This window comes from Schistocerca cancellata, chromosome 1 (assembly GCF_023864275.1).
Source record: "Schistocerca cancellata isolate TAMUIC-IGC-003103 chromosome 1, iqSchCanc2.1, whole genome shotgun sequence".
Taxonomy (NCBI): Eukaryota; Metazoa; Arthropoda; class Insecta; order Orthoptera; family Acrididae; genus Schistocerca; species Schistocerca cancellata.
This window is the reverse complement of record NC_064626.1, coordinates 359,569,756-359,584,546: the sequence shown is the minus strand read 5'-3', so window position 1 is coordinate 359,584,546 and position 14,791 is coordinate 359,569,756. Positions and strand designations below refer to the sequence as shown.

Here is a 14,791-nt window from a genome sequence, read left to right as displayed (position 1 = left end):
CATCCTCTCGGGTGCCATGCTCAGCAACTGGGTGGTCCAGCAGCTGTCTCTTGCCCAGGAAGGAAAGATGGGGGAGGGACGGGGGTGGCAGCAGTACACTTATATGGCAAGAGGTGAGAACATGTAATGAACACAGAAGCACTGACAAATATGATCACTTTGGCGGTGCATGTGTTACGGTTGGGGAAACAATGTTGTGTAGGCATACTGCCCTCCAAATCTTTGAATATAGTACACTCATAGGCCAATGTTACTGTGACACTGTACACCTTCCCCATCTGTGTCTCCTAAAGGGTGCACTGAGTTGCTTATCTATATTACTGTTCCACAGAAGCACCACAGAACTTTGCCCATATGACTTCTAATATGGCTTTATGATATTTAGAGGAATAGCTTTTGTAGCTTATCTAAATCATGTTTGCATGTCTGACTGTTTTGTCTGTAACTGTTATGCACTGGATTCTCTGGTTAATGTTGATAATATTGGACGCTTGTCTGTAGCATCAGGATAATGGGATCCTAACTGATTTAATAGTTGGTGGGTCGAGGTAGGTGCCTTTTCATAGAGTTTTTCTGATTTTCTTTTAATATAGGTATAGATGGATGGTTCCTCTAAGAGGTCCTTAATGTGGGTGTTTGGTGTGTAGCGGTCTGTGTCGGCAATGACGGGGAGGATTCTGTTTTGGAGTCTCTGAATTTTTTGCAGATGTCCGTCTCCTGCCATGGACCAAAATTCCGATCCATATAACATACTTGGCGGTATAACTGCCCTGCATAATCTAAGTTTCGTTTCTATGCTGAGTCCTCCACCTTTTAAGAGTGGGTACAGTTGGATGAAAGCAGTGTAGCCTCTACCTCTGGATCTGTTTATCTGCTTTGCGAAGGTTAAGCGTTTGTCTAGTTCAAGGCCGAGGTATGTAGCTGAGCCATTCCATTCTGTTTCCTTTTCAGCTACAAAAATATGTCTGTTTTTCTTTTTCTTTTTCTTTTTTTTTGGGGGGGGGGGGGGGGCAGTTTTCTCGTAAACATGACTGCTATGGAATTTTCTCAGGATTTATCTTTATTTTCCAAATATTGCACCATTTTATGATTTCATCCAAGTGCTCCTGCAGCTTTTTTGTTATGAAATTGAGGTTGCTGCAACTCCTGTAAACCGTTGTGTAATCAGCATACAGCACTATCTCACCTCCTGCCGACTTTGGCACGTCGTTTGTGTATAACGAGTATAATACGGGCGCAAGAACTGAGCCCTGCAGAACCCCTGCCACAGCTTCCCTGATCGCACTTACACGTTTGCTGCATCTGACGTGGTACTGCCTCCCCGCCAGAAACGAGTCTATCATGTTGATGATATGTCCTGGAGTGCCTAACTGGGACAACTTGTATATTAAGCCCTCATGCCAGACTTTGTCGAATGCTTTCTCAATATCAAGAAAGACTGCTCCTGTGCCATGTTTCCGGTCTCTCGCCCTGCATGTGTGTTCCACCAGGCGCAGGGATTGATAGAGGGTGCTATGTTCAGGATGGAATCCAAACTGTTCAGGGATGATTGTGTTATTGTCTCATAGGAATTTGGATAGGGCGCTGAGGATCAGGCACTCCAGTACTTTCCCTAGAAAGCACAGGAGTGAGATGGGTCTATAGTTTTGTGGAAGGATAAGGTTCTTATTGGGTTTAGGTAGGGTTACGACCTGAGCAGTTTTCCAGGCTTTTGGGAAGTAGGTTAGGGAAAGGTACTGGTTGTATAGTGTGGTAAGGTAGGTGGTTGCGTTCGGAGGCAGGTGTTTCACGTATGGGGCACAGACCTTGTCAGGACTGGGGGATTTGTTATTCCCTAAGCGGCTGATGTAGGCACACACAAGTCAATCGGAAACAGGAATAAATTCTGTATCTGGCCTTTCTTGCCTTAACTGAGCCACTCTTCCAGTTATTATTTCTTCCTGCCTGTCACTCTCGTCATCTTCAATGACGTGAGTACAGAATTGTGACTCTAATGATGTCGCCAGTAATTCTGCCTTATCCTCATCGTCGTATACTAGCCAATTTGGACCTCGGAGTGGCCTGTCTACCCTGGGAGTAGCCATCTGCACTTTTGCGATTTTCCATACTCTGTTCATGTCTTGTTCTGCATTCCTAAGTTTCTCTACCCAGCTGAGGCCTCTGTGCTGTATCAGTCTTTCCTTTACCTGGGCTTCAAGCCGCCTAAGCAAGCGATGATTGGCAGGATTGCGATAGCGTTGCCAATCCATCCTCACGACCCGCTTTGTGACTATCAGCTCCCAGATATCAGGAGGCAGGTCCTTGGCGCCAGGCTCGGTGGCTAGCCTGGTGCTTATCTCTCGAGCACAGGTCTGGAGGACATTAGTGAAATACTCTACTGCTGTGTGCACCTCCCTCTCGTTCCGCATTTGCGGAATGTCCTCCAGCTGTTATCCTACCAGGGCGGTATATTGTTCCCAGTTAGTTTGATACGTTGTGTTTGCCATCCTCCGGATTGTTTCTTCGACACTGGCACATTGCAGGACAACTGGATTGTGGTTTGAGTTCAGCTCGTGAGGGACTGTTGGCGCAGCCCTCCAAGGCAGGCCCCTCCACGAGAAGATATCTAGGATGTCCGGTGCATGGTCGGGGTTGTAGGGGGTGTGAGTAGGCTCGCCGGGAGCAATTACTCCCACTTGGGGATTGCTCTCAATAAACCTTCTCAATCTCCAGCCTCCAGCATTTGTCGTGTTGCACCCCCAACCCACACTTTTGGAGTTCAGGTCCCCTGCTATTATGACTCTTTCTCCGATTTCGATCAGGTGTTGAAGGTCCTGCTTGCCGAAGTTGATATGCGGAGGTCTATATGCCGATACTATTTTAACTATGTGGTTACCAACTTTTAATTCGATGATGGCCACCTCGACCGTGGCCTGATTTGGCATTTCAATCATCTGGTGACAAATCCTCAGCTTCACAAGGACGGCTACTAGTTCGCCTGCGTCGTCTTGCCTATTGAGCCTGTGCACGGAATAATTTCGCACCTTCAATCGAACGGCCGGCTTTAGATGCAACTCCTGAATGCAGGCTATACGAGGTGCATTCAAGTTCTAAGGCCTCCGATTGTTTTCTAATTAACTACTCACCCGAAATCGATGAAACTGGCGTTACTTCTCGACGTAATTGCCCTGCAGACGTACACATTTTTCTCAACGCTGACGCCATGATTCCATGGCAGTGGCGAAGGCTTCTTTAGGAGTCTGTTTTGACCACTGGAAAATCGCTGAGGCAATAGCAGCACAGCTGGTGAATGTGCGGCCACGGAGTGTCTTTCATTGTTGGAAAAAGCCAAAAGTCACTAGGAGCCAGGTCAGGTGAGTAGGGAGCATGAGGAATCACTTCAAAGTTGTTATCACGAAGAAACTGTTGTGTAACGTTAGCTCGATGTGCGGGTGCATTGTCTTGGTGAAACAGCACACGCGCAGCCCTTCCCGGACGTTTTTGTTGCAGTGCAGGAAGGAATTTGTTCTTCAAAACATTTTCGTAGGATGCACCTGTTACCGTAATGCCCCTTGGAGCACAATGGGTAGGTATTACGCCCTCGCTGTCCCAGAACATGGACACCATCATTTTTTCAGCACTGGCGGTTACCCGAAATTTTTTTGGTGGCGGTGAATCTGTGTGCTTCCATTGAGCTGAGTGGCACTTTGTTTCTGGATTGAAAAATGGCATCCATGTCTCATCCATTGTCACAACCGATGAAAAGAAAGTCCCATTCATGCTGTCGTTGCGCGTCAACATTGCTTGGCAACATGCCACATCGGCAGCCATGTGCTCGACCGTCAGCATTCGTGGCACCCACCTGGATGACACTTTTCGCATTTTCAGGTCGTCATGCAGGGTTGTGTGCACAGAACCCACAGAAATGCCACCTCTGGAGGCGATCTGTTCAGCAGTCATACGGCGATCCCCCAAAACAATTCTCTCCACTTTCTTGATCATGTCATCAGACCGGCTTGTGCGAGCCCGAGGTTGTTTCGGTTTGTTGTCACACGATGTTCTGCCTTCATTAAACTGTCGCACCCACGAACGCACTTTCGACACATCCATAACTCCATCACCACATGTCTCCTTCAACTGTCGATGAATGTCAATTGGTTTCACACCACGCAGATTCAGAAAACGAATGATTGCACGCTGTTCAAGTAAGGAAAACATCGCCATTTTAAGTATTTAAAACAGTTCTCATTCTCGCCGCTGGCGGTAAAATTCCATCTGCCGTACAGTGCTGCCGTCTCTGAGACGTATTGACAATGAACGCGGCCTCATTTTAAAACAATGTGCATGTTTCTATCTCTTTCCAGTCCGGAGAAAAAAAAATTGGAGGCCTTAGAACTTGAATGCACCTCGTATCTATGGCGTGACGATCTAGGAATAATTGTAACTGTGGGATCTTTGAGGATATGCCGTCTGCATTCCATGTTAACATTTTGAACTCTCTAGTACTGTTACGGTTCATTACAGAAGAGTGTCATAGCTGCTTCAGCAATTACTAGCATTTTTGCGTATCTATCTTTCGCGGCTCTGACTGCCGCTATGGTTTCTTTCACTTTTTGTAACACTGCTCCCAGGTTTATCATCGCAAACAGCTTCCCCAGTTCTCTGAGTTCCCTCAGAAAACTGCCGAGATCGCTGTCCGCATTCGGCCCCACCTGTGGCTGCTCCTGAGCTGGGACTGCAGTATTGTTTGTTGTTGTTTCAGTTGCCTGTTCCAGAACTGGTGGTGGAGATAAAGCCCGTATTGTGGGTGGGGGAGGTGTAGATGGGACTGGGGGGAGGGTCGTCTCCTGCACTGTCGCAGGGGGTGCCGCGGACGTAGATTGGGCGGTGGGAGCAGGCATAGCTGCCCTGTATGGTCGCATACTAGGGTAATTTTTTGCTCGCACTTCGAAGTTTGGTTGTTGACGAGCCTGAGCATTTGATGCGGCTGTTGTTGCTAGGGCAGGTTTCTGCTGCCTCTGGTTTTGCACCAATCTTTGGTATCTTCGCATCTGCGATAGTTTGCTGGGTGGGGGCCTTTGCAGTTGGCACATACCTGGTTTGCCACTCTCTGTTGCTTGTACAACTTGGTAAGGTGGGGGCCTGCACACTTTATACATCTCGGCTGCAAGTTGCAGTTGCTGCTCGAGTGATTAAATTTTTGACACCTATGGCACTGACCATGTCCTTCCGGTTTATTATACCATTATTCGGTTATACCATTATTATACAGTTATTCGGAATCTCAGCAGGTATTGCAGTCTGAACACCCGCTGAGCATCCTCATTGTTTTCTAAAACCGCCAAGAAACTCGGCTCTTTCTTGCAGCCGTGACTTTCTTCTGCAGTCTGAGGGGTTTTGAGAATTGGGTGAGCCGACTGTACTACGAATCCTTCCTCTATTAATTCATTTTCTTCCTCAGTATCGATGGGTAGGTGCTTTAGTACTACTCTCAGAGCCTGTTTGGGTTTGATAGAATATGTGTGGAACTCGATTTCCTTCCTTTCAAGTTCCAATTTAACCCTCCTATAATCCTCTACATTTCCCCCCTGAATTTTCATTGTCCTAGGCCCTTTACGCCCGCTTGCTGCTCCTTGAGGAGTAACGGGCTTCCCTTTGTAATATAGCGATGATTGGCAGTACTCGCTCTTTTCTTTTGCACTTAACTGTCTGCATTTCGCCTTCTCCGTGCGCATCTTTGTTCTCTAGGGCTCAGAATGAGTTCACGGTCAGTACATTTACTATAATTTGCTCCTGCTGTTCGCTTTCCCTGTCGTTTTCCGACTCGCTCCTATCATTTTCTGGCTCGCTCCTATCATTTTCCGGCTCGCTCCTATCATTTTCCGGCTCGCTCCTATCATTTTCCGGCTCGCTCCTATCCAAGTCTATGTAGAGTCTACCCGTACCCAAACTGTCGGAACTATCAGAACTGTCAGAGCTCTCCTCCTCATGCACCATTTGCAGACTAGCCTTGTGTGTGTTAGCTGTTTGTGCGGCCCTACTCTGGCTGCGGGTTCTCTGGGGAGAGCCGCAGCGGTCTAATTGTGAGGATTCCCTCGAATGACTTGTTGAAGCCATATTAGCCGTCAGTCTAGCAGTCAGTCAGTTTGTGGTGCCGCCTTGAGACACTGGATGGTGTTTAGTTCTCACCTCCACAACTACGTGGCAGGTATCTGCACCAGAGCCAGATTTGTGGTCTTCAGAACTAGTAAAACATAATAATCAAACGGCTTCAAGAATTTGTAACTAAAAGTCTGAGAAGCTGATCTTGCGTAGGGTATTGGACAGGCCATATGTACAGACAGTGAACGTTCCATCAGATACGGTGAACAGCTGCGAATACAGAATAAGCAGTCCCAGACCAAGGGAAAATGAAACTAAATCCACTTTGGGTCTGTCTTGTAGTAAGCAGCAAAGTGATCAGCATCTGTTCACCAGAGGTGTGACTGAAATTTACACTCTGGAACTAACCCTTCCAGTCTTAACACACCGAGTTCACTTAGTGAGCCTACTCATCCCCACCTGATTCCAGGTACAATCATCATAGAGCATTTTGATAATCACAATATTACCCCAGGAGGTCAATCCACAGCCAGTATTACTGGCGCAACTGGTCTTTCGGATTCTGGGGTGACAAGGTTAAATTGCAATGTGATTCAACAGAGGAAGTCAGATTCCTCTCGCCAACTTAAAACCAAAACAAATACATTTTTGCAACACTTAACATACAAACATTTTTGCAACCAAGTAAACTTCATAAATTGGGAAATACATTAAAAGAACAAAAGATTCAAATTTTGGCACTACAGGAAACACGAACGACCGACAATTACATCATGGATTTTGACAATTATCATCTTTTTAAAAGTAAAACTGATAAAAGAATACTTAATAATACACCACATCTGGGAGCTGCTTTTGCAGTCTCCAAAAATATTTTAAATTCCATAACAGAGATAAAACCCTTAATAATAGACTAATGACAATCTCTCTTAAATGCGCAAATGAAGCATACACTTTACTTAATGCCCATATGTCAGTCCATAAGTATAACCATAAAAAACTTGAAGAAGTTAATGAAGCTTGGGAAACGTTACAAAGTATCATCTCGAAAATTCCTTCAAACCATTTCAAATCGATCATGTAGCAATTTCATACCCAAACTACAAAGAAACATTAAAAGTTCAAGTTAGGAAAGAGGCTCATATTGATTCTGATTATTATTTAACGTGAATAAAAGTAAAACTTCAACCTCAAAAACTCTTAAAAAAAGTTATCCAAAATTTGACACTGCTAACTCTAACAAGTGAACTTGACAAAAAACAATTGGTATAGCCTAAAAGAAAAGTTCATCAAAACAACACAAAATTTAATTCTGCTTCGAAAGAAACAAAAACACCCTTCATGGAACATGGATTGTGAAACAGCAGTTAAGTCTAGGTATGAGGCATTCAAAAATTGGAATAATAACAAAACTGAAAATATGTACAAAACCTGTCTAACTGTAATAAAGAAACATCTAAAATAATCCAACTGACTAAAAGATTCTACAAAAATGCTCAACTTTTAGAAACTGAAAAGACTTCCAAAAGAACAACATGAGAAACTTCTATAAAACACTCAAAACAAAACTAACCTCAAAGGTTCCTAGGTCAGCTGATAAATCAGCTGACATGCCTGCACTGCACAGTCTTTTACATCGGCATGACAACAACTAAAGTGGCTGAGCGCATGAACAAACACAGACGAACTGTCCGCCTAGGAGATGTCAAATACCCAGTAGCGGAGCACGTCCTCCAGCATAATTCTAGGGACCTAGGAACCTGCTACTATGTATGTGCCATTTGGCTTCTCCCACCCAACACCAATCCATCTGAACTGCGGAGATGGGAACTTGCACTCCAACACATCCTTTCATCCCGCCATCCCTCTGGACTGAACCTACGTTAAACAACCTCACTCCCATTTACTCTTCAGTCTTCTCCTCTTTCCCTTTCCTCTTTAGCCATTAACGCATCTTTTCATCCTACGTAGTTGTGTTGATCTTTATACTATATACCTCTTTACTTCTGTATGCATCCTCTTTGGTTTGAAGCTGGAACAGTGCTTACAGTAGAATATCTTTGGCTTCCCTCTGACAACCATGCCTCCATCCTTGCTACCCTCCCTGTTTTCCTTTTCCTGTTGCTTCATAACCTTGGTTGTGAGTAACTGAATCCACTTTCCCTTCTTCCCTTTCTTTCCCCTCTCTCCACCCTGATGAAAAAACATTTGTTCTGAAAGCTAAGAACGTAAATTTTCGGTTCTGTTTTTTGTGTATCTACTGGCTGTACTGAGCTGAGGTAAGTACTGGCCAGCCCCTCTATCTCTTTGTTAGTATTTAAATAATTATTGTTCAATTTCCTAACACATTTTTCAGGCAGAAAAGGTTCTGTTTTAGTAATGTCCGTGCTCTTATTTTCTTACACCTTTGCAGATCATTCTGTACATCATTCTTTGCTACATGAAAGTAAACGAATGACTACATAAACAGCAAATGTTACCCACAAATCATCTTCAAACTTAAGTCTACAATAATTTCAATAACAATAATTTATACCAATTATCATAAAGAAAACAATCAGACCAAGAACCTTGGCTTATGTTTAAACAAAACAATAAAGCTAAAAACTAACTGCTGACCTGCCCAGTAAGAATTATTTTCTGTTCACTTTTAGGAACTCAATAACATATAAAGTAAATGCAGTTATTTCAAATATAATTTGCATTACATAGTACATAGATAGGTAAGTTATTGTTCAAACCTTTGGCATGGTATTGGCTTTCCTAAACACTTTTGATCCCTTGTTAACATTGTGATGGTCACGAGACAAGTTTGGAGCACCTCCTGGTGGTTGTAATGGTACACCAGGCTCTGGTATCACTGTCTGGACAGGTCTAGGTGGCTTCTGAATCATACGCTTCAGACTGTCCAGTCTTTTATCACACATCATTGTAACGTCATCTATTCGATGTAACACCTTCAAAAGAAAAATCACATCATGCTTATAAAAATTTATGTTAGGAAACGGAGTAAGCAGAGCATTTGTGCATGTGTGTGTGTGTGTGTGTGTGTGTGTGTGTGTGTGTGTGTGTGTTTTCCAGGAATTGGCATCATTTCATCCAAACATGGTACATGTATAGTTTACCATCAAGAGACAATTACCACGGGGTCTATACACCACTGACAGCCCTATTTAACAGAAAGGGGATTGTAAACAGAGACATGAAAGTATAAAACCGGAACTGCTTGGAGGAATTTCAACCACACTTGGTACTTATATGATTGACTATCTCGAAAAATTCAGTGTCAGGGCAAGGCAACCCTACCACTATTAAGGTCAGGGTGAGATGAGCTGGAGGTGTGAATGGGGGTTACTTAAAAATAATGAAAAATTAACTATAATAGTTCATCTGAACCGCATCACTGGTTATAAGGCAGGATGAATTGTTCAGTCAGTCAGCAGACAATCATTATGAAGTTATTTTGCATACTGATCAACTCTCAATCAGTTGTCAGTCATTGTGAATTCAGCTTCAACATGTAATCTTTTGTATGGATTTGATCTAGGGCGCAGTATAAATTTCCAAGTAACAAAATATTGTTATCATATTAATATTATGACGTAACCTATTTCAATCAAACGTGTAATGTGTATGTGGATGTGGATTCTAATATAAAGTAAATCTGTAAGTAACAGAAGTGTCATAGACGTAATAGTGCACAAAACTAAATACAACCTGTCAATAAATTATGTGCATGTTGATAATGGAAAACAAAACTGATTGTGGCTTTTGGCCCTCTCACAAATGTTGTTATGCTGTAAGTTCTCAAGTATGAGATACGCAAACTGTGTTTGCACTATATAGTGTTAAAATTTTGGTAACGAAGTTAATGAAAAGGAAGAAAAATATACGAATTTTTAGAATAAATATTAGACCTATAATTTGTTTCTTGTACTAACTAAATGTGCACATTCTATAGATAGGAGTGAAAACGCCTAAATTAGAAAAGACTAATCAAATAAATCTGATGATCTAACTAGTGACTAGTTATCCCACATTCTTCCTCCAAAACAAATTAATTTAGTCGTAATGGACTGGGATAGGTAAACTGAAAATTCATAGGAATAGGGCAGTTTTGTGAATGTGCATTTTTCCAGTAGTGCAGAGAAATTAACAACAAAAATATCAGTATGCAGATGCAGCTTCTGTAAGAAATTGTGCACCAAATTCAAATCTATTATTATCACCACTCAATAGGACATTGTATTGGGGGGGAGGGGGGGGGGGGGGGGAGACAAGGAAGTCACGAGGACATTTGTTGTTGTGATCTTCAGTCCTGAGACTGGTTTGATGCAGCTCTCCATGCTACTCTATCCTGTGCAAGCTTCTTCATCTCTCAGTACCTACTGCAACCTACTCCTTCTGAATGTTTAGTGTATTCATCTCTTGGTCTCCCTCTACGGATTTTACCCTCCACGCTGCCCTCCAATACTAAATTGGTGATCCCTTGACTCCTCAGAACATATCCTGCCAACTGATCCCTTCTTCTAGTCAAGTTGTGCCACAATCTGCTCTTCTCCTCAATGCTATTCAATACCTCCCCATTAGTTATGTGATCTACCCATCTAATCTTCAGCATTTTTCTGTAGCACCACATTTCGAAAGCTTCTATTCTCTTCTTGCCTAAACTACTTATCGTCCATGTTCCACTTCCATACATGGCTATGTTCCATACAAATACTTTCAGAAACGACTTTCTGGCATTTAAATCTATACTCGATGTTAACAAATTTCTCTTCTTCAGAACCACTTTCATTGCCACTGCCAGTCTACATTTTATACCCTCTCTACTTCGACCATCATCAGTTATTTTGCTCCCCAAATAGCAAAACTCCTTTACTACTTTAAGTGTCTCTTTTCCTAATCTAATTCCCCTCAGCATCACCCGACTTAATTCGACTACATTCCATTATATTCGTCTTGCTTTTGTTGATGTTCATCTTATATCCTCCTTTCAAGACACTGTCCATTCTGTTCAGCTGCTCTTTTAAGTCCTTTGCTGTCTCTGACAGAACTACAATGTCATCGGCGAACCTCAAAGTTTTTATTTCTTCTCCATGGATTTTAATACCTACTCCGAATTTTTCTTTTGTTTTCTTCACTGCCTGCTCAATATACAGATTGAATAACATTGGAGAGAGGCTACAACCCTGTCTCACTCCCTTCCCAACCACTGATTTCCTCTAGTGTCCCTCGACTCTTATAACTGCCACCTGGTTTCTGTACAAATTGTAAATAGCCTTTCACTCCCTGTATTTTACCCCTGCCACCATCAGAATTTGAAAGAGATTATTCCAGTCAACATTGTCAAAAGCTTTCTCTAAGTCTACAATTGCTAGAAACGTAGGTTTGCCTTTCCTTAATCTAGCTTCTAAGATAAGTCGTAGGGTCAGTACTGCCTCACGTGTTCCAATATTTCTATGGAATCCAAACTGATCTTCCCCGAGGTCAGTTTCTACCAGTTTTTCCATTCGTCTGTAAAGAATTCGCGTTAGTATTTTGCATCCGTGACTTATTAAACTGATTGTTCGGTAATTTTCACATCTGCCAGCACCTGCTTTCTTTGGGATTGGAATTATTATATTCTTCTTGAAGTCTGAGGGTATTTCGCCTGTCTCATACATCTTACTCAGCAGGTGGTAGAGTTTTGTCAGGACTGGCTCTCTCAAGGCTGTCAGTAGTTCTAATGGAATGTTGTCTACTCCCGGGGCCTTGTTTCGACTTAGGTCTTTCAGTGCTCTGTCAAACTCTTCACGCAGTATCATATCTCCCATTTCATCTTCATCTACATCCTCTTCCATTTCCATAATATTGTCCTCAAGTACATTGCCCTTGTATAGATCCTCTATATACTCCTTCCACCTTTCTGCTTTCCCTTCTTTGCTTAGAACTGGGTTTCCATCTGAGCTCTTGATATTCATACAAGTGGTTCTCTTTTCTCCAAAGGTCTCTCTAATTTTCCTGTAGGCAGTATCTATCTTACCCGTCTTGAGATAAGCCTCTACACCCTTACATTTGTCCTCTAGCTGTCCCTGCTTAGCCATTTTGCACTTCCTGTCGATCTCATTTTTGAGACGTTTATATTCCTTTTTGCCTGCTTCATTTACTGCATTTTTGTATTTTCTCCTTTCATCAATTAAATTCATTATCTCTTCTGTTACCCAAGGGTTTCTACTATCCCTCGTCTTTTTACCTACTTGATCCTCTGCTGCCTTCACTATTTCATCCCTCAAAGCTACCCATTCTTCTTCTACTGTATTTATTTCCCCTATTCCTGTCAATTGTTCCCTTATGCTCTCCTTGAAACTCTGTACAACCTCTGGTTCTTTCAGTTTATCCAGGTCCCATCTCCTTAAATTCCCACCTCTTTGCAGTTTCTTCAGTTTTAATCTACAGTTCATAACCGATACATTGAGATCAGAGTCCACATGTGTCACCAGACATAAATAAACTGCAATTCTGTGTACTGAAAGAATGCATTGACAGAAACCAGGTTAATAACAGATATAAGAAAGAAGTTCTATTTTCTGTTGCCAACAACACACACACACACACACACACACACACACACACACACACACACACACACACACACGTGCACGCACGCGACCACAATCTCTGCCAGCTAAAGTCAGACTGCAAGCAGCAGCGCATGATGAGAGAGAGACAGAGAGAGAGAGAGAGAGAGAGAGAGAGAGAGAGAGAGAGAGACAACCAGGTGGTGGTCAGGAGGAGGATGGGGTGGGGAGGGGGAGGGATAGCAGGCTAGGGGTGGGGGATGGTAAAGTGATGCAAGTGGGAGTGTGCAGGGATGAGGTGAATAGAGAGTGGGGGAGCTAGGTGCACTCTGGAGGTTAGGCAGTGTTATAACCAAGAATAAGACAACAAATATGTCACCGTACTACAGTTTATTGAGACACACTGATACAAAAAATTATGTTACCAAGAACCAAGTTGTTGATGAACACTTCGTGGAAAATTATATACATTGAAGGCAGAGTCAGAAGTCTGTTGACATACTAAGCCTAGTTGAGTTTGAAGTCCCAGTTCCAGAATATCATTCGGATTCTAAGTCTAGAGCACAGCCAAATCAACATCAAGCAGCCCAGCTCTCCTGAGTTGTACAGTAGAACATAGCACAATGAGAACTGACTTGTAGATGTCAGTGGCAGCGTTAAATAAGGCTCTGTAGTTAACGGAGCTGGTGGCTGGTGTCACTGAATATTCTGGCCGCCAGTCTTTGAGTGTTATCTGTGGCCAGATGCTGTGGTTTGGATCACATGCACACAGAAATGTCAGCCTGTGATGCTAGCAGCAGGCCACCCACAGAGTATTGGGGCCAACAATGCGTTTCATGGCTGTGCATAATAGCGTGGCACTACTCGGTGCGGAGATTAATATGGCGGATGCCATACACAGAAGGTGTGGGGGAGATGGGGGGGGGGGGTGGAAAAGGAGAGAAATAAAAAGAGCATTGGTGGGATAGAGGGCTGTGTATTGCTGGAATTGTAACAGGGAAGGAGCTAGATAGGTAAGGACAATGACTATCGCAGGCTGAGGCCAGGAGGTTACAGGAACAAAGGATATATTGCAGGGAGAGTTCCCACCTGCACAAATCAGAAAACCTGCTGTGGGAAGGATCACATGGCACAAGCTGTCTAGCAGTAATTGAAATGACGGAAGTTGTGTTGAACAGGGTGCTCAGCAACAGGGTGGTCCACTTGTTTCTTGGCCAAAGTTTGACAGTGGCCATTCATGTGGGCAGACAGCTTGTTGGTTGTCATGACCACATAGAATGCAGTACAGTGGTTGCAGTTTAACTTGTAGATCACATGACTGGTGTCACAAGTGGCCCTTTCTTTGATGGGACATGCAATGTTTATGACCAGACTGGAGTAGGTGGTGGTGGTGGTGGTGGTGGTGGTGGTGGGAGACTGTATGGGACAGATCTTGCATCTAGGTCTATTACAGGGATATGAGCCATGAGACAAGGGGTTGGGAGCAGGGGTAGTGTACGGAATAGACGAGGATATTGTGTAAGTTCAGTGGGTGGTGGAATACCACAGTGGGGTGAGTGGGAAGGATAGAGGGTAGGATATTTCCCATTTGAGCATGATGAGAGGTAGTCAAAAACCTAGTGGAGAAAGTAATTCAGTGGCTCCAGCCCTGGGTGGTACTGAGTCAAGATAAATGCCCCTCTGTGACCAGATGGTGGGGCTTTGGGATGTGGTGTGTGACTGGAAAAATAAGTCACACGAAATCAGTTATTGTGCAGGGTTGGAAGGATAATTATAGTCTGTAAAGGCCACAGTGAGAGCCTCGGTATAATTTGAGAGGGACCGCTCATCACCACAGATGCACCAGCCAAGGGTGGCTAGCCTGTATTGAAGGGACTTTTTGGTATGGAAAGGGTGGCAGTTGTAGAAGTGGAGGTATTGCTGGTGGTTGGTAGGTTTGATATGGGCAGCGGTAATGATTTAGCCATCTTTGAGGTGGAGGTCAACATCTAGGAAGGTGGTTTGTTGGGCAGAATTGGACCAGTGAAGCAAATGGAGGAGAAGGTGTTGAGGTTCTGGAGGAATGTGGATAGGGTGTCCTCTCGCTTGATCCAGATCGCAAAGATGTCATCAGTGAGTCTGAACCAGGTGTGGGGTTTAGTATTCTGGGT

General features: G+C 43.5%; 1 protein-coding gene across 1 annotated transcript in view; it reads right to left on the bottom strand.

Moving 5' to 3' along the window:
* LOC126174324 (guanine nucleotide exchange factor DBS-like) overlaps positions 1 to 14,791 on the bottom strand; it is a 377,138-nt gene that overhangs the window by 85,283 nt on the left and 277,064 nt on the right. Inside the window, exon 13 of the mRNA XM_049921026.1 lies at positions 8,823 to 9,038. Within this exon, the coding sequence (XP_049776983.1) occupies positions 8,823 to 9,038 (216 nt within the window). The remainder of the gene's footprint in view (positions 1 to 8,822; positions 9,039 to 14,791) is intronic.